This window comes from Scylla paramamosain, chromosome 3 (assembly GCF_035594125.1).
Source record: "Scylla paramamosain isolate STU-SP2022 chromosome 3, ASM3559412v1, whole genome shotgun sequence".
NCBI classification, from domain to species: Eukaryota; Metazoa; Arthropoda; class Malacostraca; order Decapoda; family Portunidae; genus Scylla; species Scylla paramamosain.
In genome coordinates, this window is record NC_087153.1 from 8,490,150 (window position 1) to 8,507,500 (window position 17,351).

The 17,351-nt window shown below is 41.5% G+C and overlaps 1 protein-coding gene across 2 annotated transcripts in view; it reads right to left on the bottom strand.

Moving 5' to 3' along the window:
* The window catches only part of LOC135089862 (atrial natriuretic peptide receptor 3-like), a 103,436-nt gene that overhangs the window by 37,065 nt on the left and 49,020 nt on the right, over positions 1-17,351 (bottom strand). For both annotated transcript variants that reach the window (XM_063986021.1, XM_063986030.1), the window contains exon 3: positions 9,956-10,172. In XM_063986021.1, coding sequence (XP_063842091.1) covers positions 9,956-10,172 — 217 coding nt within the window. The remainder of the gene's footprint in view (positions 1-9,955; positions 10,173-17,351) is intronic.

Sequence of the window (17,351 nt, forward strand, 5' to 3'; positions counted from 1 at the left end):
GTGATGGTGTGTGTGTGTGTGTGTGTGTGTGTGTGTGTGTGTGTGTGTGTGTGTGTGTGTGTGTATGTGTGTGTGTGTGTGTGTGTGTGTGTGTTTTTTTTGTCTGTCTGTCAAAGTTTGTCTGTCTACATGCCTTTCTGTTTGCCTAGTATTCGCATACATATCCTTCTGTGACCATCTAAAATCATCCTTCTCTTTCTGTCTGTCTATTTGCGTGTCGGTCTCAATGTCTATCCATCTTTCTTTCTGTGTGACCGTCTACCATCTATCTATCTACTTCTAAAAGCGAAGCACTTCATTGGTTTCATCTTACAACAGTCAAAACAGTTTAAAACCAGGTAGCGGGTGCCTCAACCTGCTGAGCAACTTTAAGAACCTTCCCCCAACAGCTTGGGAGTTCTAAGTTTTAGACGCTGCCGCCCGTGATGGTTGCGGTGTGTGACTTGTTGCTGTGTTTTCAATACATGTAGCTTTATTTGCATTCTGATCACACTGTTGTGTTCATTGGAGTTGTTCCTACTTAATGTAATAATATATTTCAGCATTCAATGAGCATAAGTTTAAAATGTTATTATAATTTTTTTAACATCTTCACAGTTCAACTCGTCGTAATACTATTTTCTTTTTTGTTTTGTCAAGTTTTTACTATACATCTTGATTCTACAGTCACTGCTGAGTCTGATAGTGTCAACCAAAACTGGCCATCCCGTATATGAAAGTGAGTTATGGCATATAATTATAAAATTCGCGCATTTTTGTGCGCTCGAGCTCGAGATGTAGTGATGAGGCGATAGTTGCGGGAGTTGCGAGACAGAAACCTTCGCTCACATGTGGATAAGTCTAAATATGCGAAACAAGGCAAAAACGGTCAGTCTGACGGAGAAATGTCATAGAATAAGAAAGATGCGACGTCAGAAGTTACTCTCAAGGAGGTGTTTCCGAAACTGAAATCGCGATTTTTATATGCGATGATTATCAAAAGGTACTTCTGGCCATATCATCGTTGAATGTACCCTTCAGGGGCCAGACGGAACGGTGGGGTTGTTGAGATGTGCGGTAACAAAAATTAGAAGTCCCAGCGGGAGCTCCCGCTGGGAGAATAAATTGCCTCCTTGCAATTTAACTTCGAGGAAAAATCTACTTCTTAACATTCTGTCCGCTCATCTCTGCCACCACACGTATTCTGTTATGCCGTTCACTTTTTAAGAATGTGAAAGAAAAAGACAAAAGGCATGTGATTGCTGCTGCTGTTGCTGCTGTGTGTAAGGTGTGTGTGTGTGTGTGTGTGTGTGTGTGTGTGTGTGTGTGTGTGTGTGTGTGTGTGTGTGTGTGTGGGTAAGGAGGTGTTGCTGGAATGACGCGAGGATAAAAATACTAATTAGAAGCATTAAGCCAGAAGGCGCAGTTTAGCTCCTCATTCTTGCATAAGTGGGAAAGTAAAAGATTCTCTCGGACTCGTTAAATCTCTCTCTCTCTCTCTCTCTCTCTCTCTCTCTCTCTCTCTCTCTCTCTCTCTCTCTCTCTCTCTCTCTCTCTCTCTCTCTCTCTCATAACAGCGTCTTACCCTTGTCCACCCTCACACACACACACACACACACACACACACACACACACACACACACACACACACACACACACACCAATCACAGGGTAAGTCCAGGTATCATCCAGCCAATCAGTACCAGACACCCAGTGGCTTCTCTCGGCTCGCGGGTTAATTACTGACGCGTCGTGTGCTTCCCTCGCCACCTGCTGCAGGAGGAACGATACAGAGGGCGCTGCTGCTGGACGAGATGGTCTAAAAACGAGTTACTAAGCGGTAATTATTCGCTCTTTTTTAATCTCAATTATTATTTTTTTATCTGAACCTTATATATATATATATATATATATATATATATATATATATATATATATATATATATATATATATATATATATATATATATATATATATATATATATATATATATATATATATATATATATACATATATATATATACATATATATATACATATATATATATATATAATATATATATATATATATATATATATATATATATATATATATATATATATATATATATATATATATATATATATATATACACACACACACAATGGTTCTCTTATAAATAAAAGAACATGTCACAGTTGTTGGGGAAAAATTCTTAATTTTTTCTTTTTTTTTCAGTCTGAACACAGGTCCGGACCTGTACAAAAAATAATTAAGTAAAAATTTCCGATGAAATTTTTTTTATCTAAGGTTACAGATGATTAAATTATGAAAGCAGAAGAAGAATATTTTTTATAAAGTGTGGGCTATTATGTGATTCGTCGGTATTATTTGAAGCAGTGGTAGGTGTGTTTATGGTAGTGACTGGTACTAATGATGGTGCTTACAACAATGCCATGTTTTCTCTAAGATCTTGCGCGAATAAGGGAGGTCAAGGGCACAAAAATAAGGAGAAAATCACACCAATTTCCTGCTTCTATAAAGAAATGCGAACCAAAATATAATCCAAAATTAAGGCCAATATAATTTTCTGGGTACCGTGTTTCGAAGTATATATACAACTCTTATGCAATATGTGTGGTTGATACTAATATGCAGTGATAATGCAAGAAAAATTAAACTTTATATTTTTTTTTTCTGTATTGGCGCTAATGACGACAAAAACAAAACCCAATAAATTTATTTAAAATCCTACAGAACATTTTCAGAAATATTTTCTCTTAATACGCCATTAACCGAACAAGGCATAAATAAATACATAAATAAAAATTTTTATTAAAATATTATCCAGAATATCTGATTAATGTAGGGCATTTTCACTTCGATGCAAACACTTCATTCGTCTCTACATCAACAGCATGAATGTGGCGACTCAAACCTTCAAAGCATACTCTCCTCTACACACACACACACACACACACACACACACACACACACACACACACACACACACACACACACTCACACACACACACACACACACACACACACACACAGAAACAAACGAACAAAAGACTACTGTAACAAGAACTTTAATACTGAGTTAATATATCTACACCTAAGTTGCCTTTGTCCTTCCCTAACGACCCACAACCTGCACCGGGTGACAAATGCATGTCCACCCCATTTCCGCCTCTCCTCACAGCTGGTGGTCCCGAAAGAAAGACCAAGTAAAATCACGTAGCATAATCTTCCTTCTCACACCTCAACAAATTTTAATTTTCTACTCTCCCTCTTCCTTGATTAAAGCCCCGCCGACCCCGTGGCAGCAAATTATACCAGTTGACATGATGGTGCCTCGTGCCTCACCACGGGGGCGTAAAGTGTGAACAGTTCTACACCATAACAGAAACTCGTCTCGTTACAATTACAATTATCTCTCCTCACTCCTTCCAGGAAACAATAAGCCTTACTTTTAATTACACCCACTGTAAGGGATAAGCCTAATACCTTCCTCCGTCGCCTCCTGGCATGATGCTAGACTACGTCGCCTCTTTTCGCTGCCTGAAGCTGACTGTAGGACGCTTCTTACTTCACTGGAATAATACTCGACTAACTGGACACAAATAGAACTTAAGGCACTAAAAGGTTTGAATTGTTCAATGGTTCCTTTCGATGTCAATTGTCGTTCATGTCGTCTTAACGTGCACCTGTGTACTTCATTAAGCATAACGAGAAGCCACAGCAGTCAAGGCAATCAGATAATTAACAAAATGCGATGACAGATTATTTAGACACTGTCATTTTCATTAAGTGATCATGGTACAAACATGTGTCATGCTGAATGTTTGCCCCTCTCCATGTGCAGCGGCACCAGGTGATTTCTCTCTTTTCCTCAGCGTGTACAGACGCACAAGTGGTGGCCGTCACAGCATGACCGCCATAGCGGCGCCTCCCACCACTACGCCGTTTATTAAATTCTTGAAGAGGTTGGACGCAGCCGCTAGTGAGAAAACGGTGTCAACAAAGAGTAATTATCTTTGTTAATACTGAAATGAATGTTCGGTGGGAGCGCTGTGTCACGGGAGATCTATCCCAAAAGTTTTCATAGAATCAGACTTTTTTTTTCTTAATATTGATCAATATGTGAATATTACAACTTTTTTTTTTTCAGGATACGAGGAACGTCACATGTCTGTACAATGTACAATGGCAGAATACACGTGAACACCACGATACCTCTCAAACACTACCATCACCTCTCAATCATTACCAATAATTAAATAATTGAAAACGTCTTCGTAAATCTTAATCTACCTCGTATAAAACTTTTCCACTCAATATTTTTTTAACATTGCACTTCATTTTATTTACTTTTTTTCAATGACTGATTTCACTAATTGTTTTTATTTATGTGCAGACGGTGATACTGTGCACCGTATCTGTCAGGGCAGAACACCTGCCCAGCGGGGGAGGGAAAGGTAACGTGATCATAAGCAATATTTCTAAATACCTTCGCAGAGCCTCGAACATCACAGGGGAGGACGCAACTTAGCCAATGACTGCTCCAAGACACTGCATCAAACGTTACCCCTGCGACGTATCGCCAGAGGGTCCGCTGCTTCCTCTCACCGAATAATATTTTGATGATACATTCTTGGAAGAAGCCGTAAAGAATTCCGTAAGGTCTCATAACCAAAACAAGTTTCTGGATATTGCCCGGCACTATTCAGAATGGAAGGAATGCGCCCTGTAGGCATGGAGGGGGCCTCCCGGAGCGGCATCAGTGGGCAGGTGCAGTGAGGCAGCATCCTGTGTGTGCTCTCCACTGATGATAACGACACTACACTTCCCATTTTTGTCCTCAGTAATGTTCCGCACCAAACATAATCCTCACAACAGTCGCTTCCCTCACGTCTGGTGACGGTCCCTCGAGCTGAAGGCAGACCCTTCCTCTGAACACACCCTCACGCTCTACCGACAGAGGAAAAATAATTTAATTCTCACACCCTTTGAGATTCCCACTGCTTTAATGCAAGGGACGATTCGCCCCTTTATGGCGAGATCTAATTACATTGAAGGTCATGTACGATTATCTCTCACCAGAGGCACCGGACCAAAACACGAACGCGACCCTGCAGGAATTAATTTTTGGTTGCGGTCGTAAAGTCACCAGCGTGGAGGTCGAGGAAAAGAGAGAGAGAGAGAGAGAGAGAGAGAGAGAGAGAGAGAGAGAGAGAGAGAGAGAGAAGAGAGAGAGAGAGAGAGAGAGAGAGAGAGAGAGAGAGAGAGAGAGAGAGAAAAGGCGAGAGGGGCGAGAGAGGCACAACATTCCCTGCTGAGACCGAGTATATAGTGTGGAGTGGAAATGTGGCTGGTGGCCATCAGCCTCACCTCAGTTTCTGGTGGTTTTTAACCGCAGTCTTGGTTTTGCTATCGTATATAAGGAACTTACCTTACAAAGCGTTACATGTACTTACGGCCTAGAATAATTTGAACACACAAATATCCGTCTGTAATGTAAACACCAAAGCGTCAAAAAGATTTTGTATTCATAAAGAACTGGCAGAGGGTGACATTGAGCGTGTCATCAATGCTGCAAGGTACTTGTCTTCTAGAAACTTTAAGGAACTTTTCAGTTAGATTTTTTTTTTTTTGTTAAAACCGCTGCAGGGAGTAACATTGTGTCTGGTTCACTGGCGGTACAGGATTCGTGAACACATTTACCAACAAATGGTGCTGGCCTACCCTAGCGTCATTCCACAGACACGCAATTCCTTCCTCCAGCTATGCAGTCTCATCTCACCGCCTGAAATAGCCACGAAGTCCTCAGGTTCCGCCAGTTACAAAAGATGCGCTACAGTTTGCAAACTGTTAAACGTGACCCAGTTTATTCACAAGTTATTCCTGAATATTGCGTTGATGGCTGGAAAGAAGAGAAGAGGCAAATAGCACGGCCAAAGTCAGGCACCAGCCAGCAGCTCTCGGGGAAAACTCATTCACGGGGTCGCCACAGTTTGAATTCTGATTATGGCAGGAGTGTTGGTGGCGGCAGAGAGGCGGTCCCTTCCTGCAGCACAGCCTTGCACCCGCAGCCCAAGCCACCACAAAACGGCTTCCCTTCGATTTCAAAGACTACCAAGATAATAAAGCTCAAGTGAATTAAGGACACTAATTTCCCAGCCAATTAACTTTCACGCTCCGCTTCATATGTTTAGTTCAGACCAGTCCGCTCCCTGCCTTACAGACGTGCTGCGTCCTTGAATCACATACCAGTTAAAATTACGAGCAGAGGCGCGTCCTTCACCTCGCAGCCATGGCCATCCAACCGTGACACAGGATTTGATGTCTTCCTGCGCCCAGGGAATGAGTCCAATCAAAAGACCTTCAGATAGATCTGCCTTAGCCCCGGGAAGAGGACATTTTTCACGGCTGTCAGGGAGCGTGGATCAAAGGGAGTGTTTCCTCTAGAGGCACAGCGATGCTCCCCACCCCCCCCCACACACACACACACACACACACACGCACGAGCGTCATGCAGCCACACACCTGAAAAACCTGTGCGGCGCCCCGCAGCCTTGCGGGGAAGCTATTTCCTTTTTAGACTTCATATATCTATGTATTTGATTTCCTCTTCCTCCTCCTCCTCCGTTTCCCTCCTCATTTATTATCCTTCTTCTCTTTTTGGGTGGTAGATAGTGCCTTCACCACAAACTAGCAGGACTGCTTCTGTTGGTCTTTCTTTGTGTTCCTTCCTCCTCCTCCTACCTCTATTCCTTTAATTACACACACACACACACACACACACACACACACACACACACACACACACACACACACACACACACACACACTCACCTGCCAACCTCTATATTTTCTGCACGTATGAAATATTACACAAAGACAAAGCCACAAGAATTTCAAGTTTAGCCCGGAGACAGCCCCACAGCGACCACCACGAAGCTTACGCCCCTTTACTGCCTCTCCGAGACATATTTTTCTTTTCCTTTAAGAGGTGAACATATTTGAGGTGAACATATTTATCCTAATTTTTTCGAGCTGCTGAGGTTCACTAATGACTGGTTTACTTTAAGCTAAGTTTTAGGTCTTTGAGTAAGAAATATATGTATATATGCATGAACGTATGTATGTATCATGCACATGCACATACACACACACATACACACACTCACACCAGGTTGCCTCGCAGTGGTTTACCAGGACAGCTTAAGGTATCGCAACATAAGCCTCTTGCCTCCCATTCACTCCATCCAGCAAACGCCTTTCACCCTCCTGGAGCCTTGGCCTCCACTGCTTTCTTTACTGCGTCACTCAATCCTTTTCCACATCTTCTTTCAAGGTTATTCTTCCCGCATGAAAAAAAGTAACTTCTTTTTACCCTGCTCCTTTTTACCTCTCCCTGCTCCTCCACGTCGCCAAACCACCACAGCATCCCTTGTTCCGCTCATCCGCTCTCCTCCCATGCAAGGTCACTCAGTACATCGCTATCTTCCCGAGCGATTATCATTATTCCATTCTGTCTTGTGCTAAATATTGTATTATTGTATTAATATTGTAATGTTATCCACCATCTTCGTATTCAATTTGGATTTTTTTTTTCATTTACAGATTTTCCTTAACTTGCTGGTTTAGCTTCCTATGTAAAGATGATTTATTAGTTAATCGATCTTGTTTACCTTCATTAAAACTGAGCACTAGCAGATGCAAGCTTGCTGACATTCATTAAGTATCTCACACTGTCATCAACACACAGTGAAGAACCTAAACCTAACCCACACTGTCTCATTTCATAAAGGATATAATTTAATCTAAATTAATTTAAACGCCATCTTCCTGAGAGTTATTATTTTGCTCTCACCTCTATATGTATATAGTATTCAACTTTAATACTTTGCTTTTCACCTCCCCACAGAGATGATATAATTTGCTGCTCCGTTATATTATTGATTAATACTCCCTGAAAACTAAAGTCTTGTGTATGCCGTTATATCTTCCATTTTTCTTACCTTTATTTTTACACGTCATTTGACTGGATACTTTTACTTACCACTATTTCTTAAATTTCCTTTTCTCTCCCAAATTTTACCAACTTTTCTCTACGCTATACAAGAATGCAACGATGTAGTTTATGTAGTTTAATGCGTGAATTTTCAAACATTGTTGTTGAGCTCATGTTAGTGCCTAAAATATGCGTCTAAAACTTTCCTTAAACTCTGTTTAATACAAAATTTTATTTTGACACAACTGAACAAAACAGTGGCGCACAACTATTCTCTCTCTCTCTCTCTCTCTCTCTCTCTCTCTCTCTCTCTCTCTCTCTCTCTCTCTCTCTCTCTCTCTCTCTCTCTCTCTCAACAAAATTAATCTGGGTAACGTTTCACAAGGTAAATCATGGCTTTGTCCGCCTGCCAGACCCTCCCCATCGCCAGTGGCCTCGCTAAACACAAGGTCCAGCTGCATTTTCACAACGTCAAGCCAACCTTAAGGGAAGCAGGAGCCTGAAAGCTACCGACGTAGAATTCGGGGCCAAGATACTGAAATACACGAGCCGATACTAACTCGTATAATATTCACATGTCAGAAGCACAGGTAGTATAAACATCATATTGCACTTCCAAGAGATGAAAGCTATACAAACGGAGGATGTTTTAACATACTGATCAAAATTTATAAGACAATAATATATTAAAGACGAGCAACTTAATACATTTCTCCAAGTTAGCAAAAAAAAAAAAAATCCTGCCCAAAATTGCATTATCATAATTATTCAAACTTTAAAGAAAGAACTGTCGTTTCTCTGGTTACAAAAAAAAAGTCTTGGGCGTCCATGCAATGAAAACGGCAGGGAGTCGCCTTTACGGCGAGTCTTGCTCTGAAATGAAAGACTTGCCTGCTCGTCGCATGGTAGGAGGCTGGGCACGAGGTTACCATGACGAAGTAGAACACCCACAAGGACGCTCTGTATGTTCTGCCTAACATAATGTTCATTTCGCGCAGATTTTTTTTTTATTTTTTTTTTATTTTGTGTGTAGGAGGGACACCAGCCAAGGGCAACAAAAACTTATCTCGACCGTGACATTCATTATACGATATTTTTTGGCCTTTCAAGGTGATCATAATTTCGTAAGAGCTTCCATAAGGCTGTACAATATTACCAGTTTGACTCCAAACGAAACTACCAAATACTCACGGAAATGAAGAATGATAATGGGCGCGGGATGACGTGAGGCTCAACACTATTCCTCTGTGTGGTTTCACAACTATAGAACAGTCAATTTTGTTAACATGATGCCTTTAGGCTTGCCATCTAGCAGCACGGCAGCGACATAAGAGATACACACCACAACTTTACTGCTAATTCAATATGTTAATGTAATATATGCAGAGAGAGAGAGAGAGAGAGAGAGAGAGAGAGAGAGAGAGAGAGAGAGAGAGAGAGAGAGAGAGAGAGAGAGAGAGAGAGAGAGAGAGAGAGAGGGGGGGGGGGAGGGGGGGACTCTCGTGATAGATACGAAAGGTTATTTAATTTACTGCCAGAAAATGGCCAGTTGTTTAAAGAAACCGATTTCCATTTTCGTTGTTTTAGCTTTATTTTATTTTTTTTCTTTATCCAGGACGTGGTGACAACGAAGGAGGCAATTACACACAACAATCCTTAATTTCATATTGAATGTCCCGCTGTGACAATTTTTAAAAAGAAAATACGTGCAATTGTCAGTTGCTCATTTCAGTGCATCGGTGAAAAATATAAGCTGAACTTAATCGACTAAGGAGACAAGAGAAGTAGGAAATAGGCCAAGGGCAACTTAACAACACCACACACTTACTATGGGAGGGAGACACAGATGACATGGGTGTACTGGGAGCGGCCGAACCCACGAGACACAATAACACGAACATTACGAACAACGACCACAACAACACAGGATCTCTAGAGCTAAGACGGCCACAATGTGAAGGATTCAACACTCACTCCTTGCTTTGTCGTGGAACTTCATGAGGAGCTGCGTGAAGTTGCTAATCTTGGGCTCGAAACGCTCGTGGTGGGGCTTCTGCGTGAACGAGGTGTAGATGGACTCCAGGGTAAAATGGCACACGGATTTTCCTCGCGACTCGTCAGTGTCCTCGTAAAGCAGACCCAGAACCTTCCAGTCCCATTGCTTCACCACGGAGGAAAAGAGCTCCCCCACCTGTGGCAAAAAGCAGAGATAACAGTTAAGCAATAAATGAAATCCATTTTTTTTTTCAGGTGTAACTTGGGAAAAACATACACTTCTCTGTAAACTAAGCAACATAATATACTATGTTCAGATGCTTGAACATAGCAAACAAACCTACTGTAGAGAATCCGATACATCATCCATTATCGCTAATCCCCACAGTACCTTCCAGGCACCACACTGCAGTTAACCACACCATACCATCCCGCTACACGCCACCACACACCACCCACCCCATGCTATCCCGCCACGCCCTTCCAGGCCTTCGTACCCAAAAAGGAAAGTCAGGAAAATAATGAGTTGCTTGTGATCGCAGCAAACACGTATGACAGGGCGAGAAGCAGCCGGAAAGCGAGAAAACTTGGGTTGTCTCGGAGGATTTTCTCTGATGCAGCAAAAGTCAAGAAGGAAAGTGTGAAATGTTTTTTTGGACAATCTGCTTCTCCCAATCTGGTGCTCCAGTATGCGACAAGTCGTGACACTGCGTCCAGAAAAAAGGTTCGTTGTTGTTGTTGTTGTTACTGTTGCTGTTCTTATAGTAGTAGTAGTAGTAGTAGTAGTAGTAGTAGTAGTAGTAGTAGTAGTAGTAGTAGTAGTAGCATTAGTAGTGGTAGTTGTAGTTTTTTGTTATTCACGGTTTTTCTTACAGTTGTTGATTGTATGCTTTACCTTATTGTTATTGTAATTGTAGTGTGTTATGGATCTCTCTCTCTCTCTCTCTCTCTCTCTCTCTCTCTCTCTCTCCCACAAGGACACGGTTACCTGGCTATCGTGTTTCCTTCGGTCGACCATTCCTCCCACTAATAGGTCGTCCACTACACCGCCGCCTCCTCCTCTCCTCCAAGTAATAGTCTTCTGGGTGTCCTCCGCAGCACTTCCACCTCCCTTTCTCTCCACCACTTGTATTGGGACCGATATAAATCTCTCTCTCTCTCTCTCTCTCTCTCTCTCTCTCTCTCTCTCTCTCTCTCTCTCTCTCTCTCTCTCTCTCTCTCTGAACAGGGGAGAGAAAAGCCCTTGTGGTATTAACGTCAGGAAAGGTTCGCCATGAGCTACTTCTATTGAGCAAAGGATTACAAAGCGCTCGCTCCCATGCCAAATTTATATTGTGTATGCACCTTTCGAGCTTGCCTGAGATCCTGATGTTCCTCGTAACTGATTTAAAAAGAGGCGAAGGTTCTGTTAATGTGTAATTGTAAGTTTATGGAGTGTGTGTGTGTGTGTGTGTGTGTGTGTGTGTGTGTGTGTGTGTGTGTAGGGATGGTTGGTGTAGTGAATCGTACAGTCTCGTAGGGAGTTAAAGTCTGTTGTTTGTTCTTTGTTTTCCCTTGAGGCGATTGGCTGGCAGTGACTTCAGGAACGAACGAACGAACGAACGAACGAAAGAAAGAAAGAAAGAAAAAAAAGAAAGAAGAAAGGAAGGAAGGAAGGAAGGAAGGAAGGAAATACAGAAGGAAGAAAACTATGCTAAAAATGTTTCATTAAAATAGTAATATTGATGTTACGTTTTAGGGAATTACATGACCTGTGAAAATGCAAACAGTAGTCATCTATAAGTGTGTGTGTGTGTGTGTGTGTGTGTGTGTAACAATAATAATGATTATATAGTTATTATTATTATTATTATTATTATTATTATTATTATTATTATTATTATTATTATGTTTATTAATCTTGCAGCCTTATATCTGAAAATCTACATATTATATTTTAACTTACTAACATACATACTACATCTTAACTATACATTAACCCTAAGGAAGTATCTTTGATACTGTGGCTGCCAGATGGCGCCGGTCACCCTAGTAGACTAGGCTGAACAGGCCACACCGTGTGCATTTTTCTTTTTTCAGAATTTGTTCCTCGTACTAAGCAGCGTGTCACAACTTCCGACTTACACCAGTTACCTAATCAATGCTAGGTGAACAAGGGCTACAATGCAAAGAAGTCCGCCCAAAAACTTCTGACCTGGCCCGGGATTCGAACACTCCCGATTGTGAGTTGGATGCGCTAAACATTGCGCCACCAGGCCGTGTCTGTGAGTGCGTGTTAGTTTAGTTACCCACCACCACTACCACCACGGACTACGTATTGGACTCGAGACCATCAGGTATATTCCTCCCGCTGAGAGCTTATTGGTCATATAGTCTAATTTACGGGTAAGGCTGTAACCTCCCACTGACCACACACACCCCATCTTCTTGCTCGTGGAGGCTACAACTGCTCTCTTGTCACAGAAAACCGTCACATCTGAACGGGAACGAATCTCAATCAAGTGACAAGTGAAAACGGTGTGTGTGTGTGTGTGTGTGTGTGTGTGTGTGTGTGTGTGTGTGTGTGTGTGTGTGTGTGGGTATTGTTCATGTAGTAATTTTTGGTTTAATTTTTATTTAGGATTCCATTTTCAAATCTCCATGGAAAGTTTCGAAGGATATTGCTTTATTGCTATGTTGACAATATGGAACATAATCGTTTTGAATATCTCATGTGTAACTGGTATTATAACATTTGGTGAAGTTTAAAAGAGTTTATCTATCAGTGAAATTGTGGTCAATAAAATGACTTATTTTCTTACTTACTCTCTCTTTCTGTGTGTGTGTGTGTGTGTGTGTGTGTGTGTGTGTGTGTGTGTGTGTGTGTGTGTGTGTGTGTGTGTGTGTGTGTGTGTGTGTGTGTGTGTGTGTGTGTGTGTGTGTCCCCATCAGCAATACAAAGGAGTGGGACAGACGCAGGCCACACGCTATCAAGGGAGGTGCGGCGATGCGCCCAAGCCATCACTTCCTGGAGTGCCCGAGGTGCTGACTCTCACACGCTGAACCAACCCATTCCTATGGTAATTGGCGACACTCGACGTCCCTCCCGCGTAATGAAGAGTCTCGCCTGCTCAGATTAGTCCCGCTGTGGCTATCTGGCGGGACACGGAAGCCTCCAGGAAGCCACAACGTTGTTACCTGCTCCTACCTCAGTCTCTCTTTCATTCGCTGAGGTACACGTGCTTTGCTGTCAGCTACTTTTTGATCTGACGCTTGACGGACTTAAGAATCCTATATTTCGAGTCATAATTGCGTGTTTATTTAAGATGACACAGTAGACATGATTCTCAAATTTTCATCTGTCACAGGTGACAAGGTTCATGTGTTTTTTGTCATCACGAACTTGGATAGTGGACGCCTGAGGTATTTCTTTCCCGCCGCCTGTTTCTATGTTTCTGTTCAGAGCAAACTGCAATGCCCCAGGCAGTGAAAAGGTTCAGGATAAAGTTGTCATTTTCCCCCTCCCGTTCACAATGATAAGATGCATGTTACTTAGTTTTTTTTTTTTTTCTTTTTTTTTTTGGGGGGGTGGGAATTTTACTGATTAGCCAGATGCCCGATCACAAAACCACGACGAAAGATTTAGTTATGGCTGGATTTAATAATAAAGTTGAGGCTAAAAGGAAAACTTAAGTTAAACTTATGCTTGATACTGAATATACGACATACTACTAAACAAAGGTCCCACTGAAAGTCCTATCGTTCAGTACGTGACACAGAGGGCATCGCCGACACACTATTCTTATTTTAGACTTTTCATTGAAGCCTTTCCCCTTTTTTAACATTTCAGGGAGGCTGCCCAAGAAACACGAGAACCGGGAGAGTCTGCCAGTATATATTTTGAGTGAGGTGTCTTGATACTTTTTTTTTTTTTTTTAATAATAACACACAACACATTTACTTATCTGTTTCTTTACTTATTTTTCGTCAGAGGTTATATCCATGTTTTCTATCCTTAAAATCAACTCAGAGTCTTATCCTTCACGCCTGTTCACAGTTAAGGTTTCCCCCAAACACACTTTTTCGAATACCACGTCCATTAATCTCTTTCCTCCATCACCAAGGCCCACATCTACCTACATTTTGCAATAAAACGTCTATTTTCAAGAAAGCAGACTCAGACCAGGGAAAATAAGCCACGTGTTCGCTCATCCTATTACGTCTTGCATCCTCCCGCTGCCCTTCCCTCGGCTAGAATTACCACGCCCCAGGCACGCGCGGCGGCCAGTATTAAGTTTCCCTGACCTCTTTATGAAAAAAAAAAAAAAAGTGGAGGGAAGCTGGATTATTGCATACTGGCACACTCCCTCTCAGATGCAAAAGGAAGAATGTTTGTGGGACTTAAGTGGATGAGGACAGAGTTTCTTCTATCTATATATGAAATTCCTAAAGCACCGGAAACTAAAAGTACTTAATAGTAGTTAGACTGAACAGCAAATAAATAAATATTGTGAGCATATTAGAAATTATAACTTGTGAAGCCTCAGTCTTTTTACAGCTATGTCCACTGTACAAACTGCTCGTATGGACACAGAAAAAGAGATAACTAATTCATTGGTTAATCTGTATTTTCAATATACAAAGCTATTTAAGAGACTATAGTATGAAAGAACGAGTCTAAAAAGTTGTAACTCATTATGGGAAAAAAATTGCCTGGCAGGGAAAAGTTTCAAACGAGAGATGCTCCTTCAGGTTTGTTTTATGTTTCACGGCGTCACTGTTGTGCTCATCGAATAAAACTTATCTTATACTTTAGCATACAATTTCAGCGTAGTTGTAAATTTTCCTATGAACACTTATACATATTTTTTCTGGACTAAGTATGTTTCCTTATCAATTTCTTTATGAACACATATGCTTCTGCTACTGTCCTACATTTTTAAATGAATTATGTATGACGCCCCAGCTGAACGTATGCATTTCCTATGAGCCTTGTATGATTCTTTGAATAAAACACCATTTGAGAATTATTCTGCTTCGGAACACAGACAACCTGCAAACCACGTCGTTTCTTGCAAACTGTTTATAATAATGAAGCAGCACTTCCCACAAGACTCATTATCGTGCTCTTACGAGCAGATACAAGTGGGGAGATCTTCAAGAAGCACAATTGTTGCCGAGACTTCCAGCCCTAACACCACGGCAGGCCGGCACGCTGCACCACCTTAGTCACGAAGATTATCTTTGATGTTTAGAAATAATAAAACGGTATCTTTCCTCCTTTATACACTGGAAGACCCACAGCAAAATAGACACTGACTGACAAAATGACGGTGAAATTGATAACTAATATCGAATTTCACTGGAAAAGATTTTTTTTTTTTCAATTACAGAAAGAAGACATTTCCAATTATTAGGAGTAGTTACAAAAAAAAAAAAAAAAAAAAAAAACTGATAACATAAAACACCTTACCTGTCACAACAAATCATAGAAAATTAGGCAGGTAACAACATGGAAAATGATAACTATATCCTCGCTTTCTTAAAAATGATGGAGAAACATTTAGGGAAAATTATTGGGCACGTACTGCCTCGCCTAATGAACGATCTCATTGAATATTCACATTTAACAGAAAGCTTAATTAACTCATTAGCACTATTCACCTGCCCCTATTGTCCCTCGCCCCTCGTGCATGTTTAACGTCCTTTAGTACCTCGTGAAGGTTCAGGTGAAGCTAAAAACAAGTAGTAACATGTTCTCCCGGTACTGCTCATCTAGGAATTCAGCTGAGAGGATGTCATCTGTTCCTTCTGGTGTTGACTGAAGCGTTTACACCAGATAGACGAGTGTAGCGAGGCGTCTACCTGTCATTAGCAATACACACACACACACACACACACACACAAGCGCGCGCGAGATGAGAGGCGTGTATCATCCCTACATCTGAGTACACGTCTATTATTCGCCTCACGACTATATCCAATCTCTCTCTCTCTCTCTCTCTCTCTCTCTCTCTCTCTCTCTCTCTCTCTCTCTCTCTCTCTCTCTCTCTCTCTCTCTCTCTCTCTCTCTCCTTCTTTCTCCATCTTTCTCTCTTATTCACTCGCTCTTCTCTGTAATTTCTATCGTTAGTTCCTCCCTTCCTTTCATCATTTTCATTATCTCCTTGACCTTCTCCACTTTTTTTTTCTCTCTTCTTCCTTTTCTCTTTCCTTTACTTAGATTTTTGAATTTTTGTTTTTTCTCTTTCCCTTCCTCGTTTTATTCACAAGCACTTCCTTTTCTTCTTCCTCCTCCTCCTCCTCCTCGCCGTCATCCTTCTCACTTTATCTCCATCCCTCCTCCAATTTTCTCTACCCTCGCTTCTAAATCATAAACTCCAGTCACACTTTTCCATCACAATTTATCGCTATTTTTCATCGTTGTCCGTAAAAGGAAAGAAAAATTGGGAAGCAGCGAAAGAATATAAGATAATGTTTTTGTTTATGGCTGCCTCTTTTTGGACCTTGTAGTGTGTGTGTGTGTGTGTGTGTGTGTGTGTGTGTGTGTGTGTGTGTGTGTGTGTGTGTGTGTGTGTGTGTGTGTGTGTGTGTGTGTGTGATCCCGTCCTAATACCTGTCCTTACCTCGCCTCCCCCCAGACACCTCTCACGCCCTCCTGCTCCTTGCTCTACTTACCTTTATCTTCACGTCTCTCACGCCTTTCATCCTCTCTTTCTCCTTTACTCTCCTGACACACAAGCCGCCTGTTCGTGTCCCTGTGATGCCATAATACTTTATCCTCCACCTCATTCTCCTCCTCAAGCTTCTATTACTTCACGTCTTATTTTATGGGAATAACAAAATATGGAAGCTTTTTCTTCATGCATTCTTAAGTCTTGGAGAGTAAAGTCCAGGGTTTAAGATAAGGTGACTTCTCTAGTTAATGCTTCGTTTCCTTGGCCTTCCAATATCAGATAACCATTTTTTTTTAAAGCTTAAGGCCACAGCGTACCTTTGCCAGCCTTCTCTGAGTACCTGATAATTGTTAAAACTAGAGAACGAGGACACTGTATAAGTGCATGCATCACGTGTCTCTTTCGGTTCTCAAACAGTGGTGAATATGTTTGTACAATTGTGGTTTGAAGGTATGTGACCCTCAGCACTTACTTCCACTGTGTATTGGGTTCTCCCTCAGTCATAAATCCTCTAATTTGTTAATAATCTATCACTTGTTAGGTTTTACAAGAAGACTGTCGGAACACCGGAGTACTTACAAATGACGGAAAACATTAAACGGATTGGGGTAGAGCAAAGTCTTTAGTCGAGTTCTGATCATGACTAACCATAAGCAGTGAATATTACATCTCTTCCGCTCTTTCACACACACACACACACACACACACACACACACACA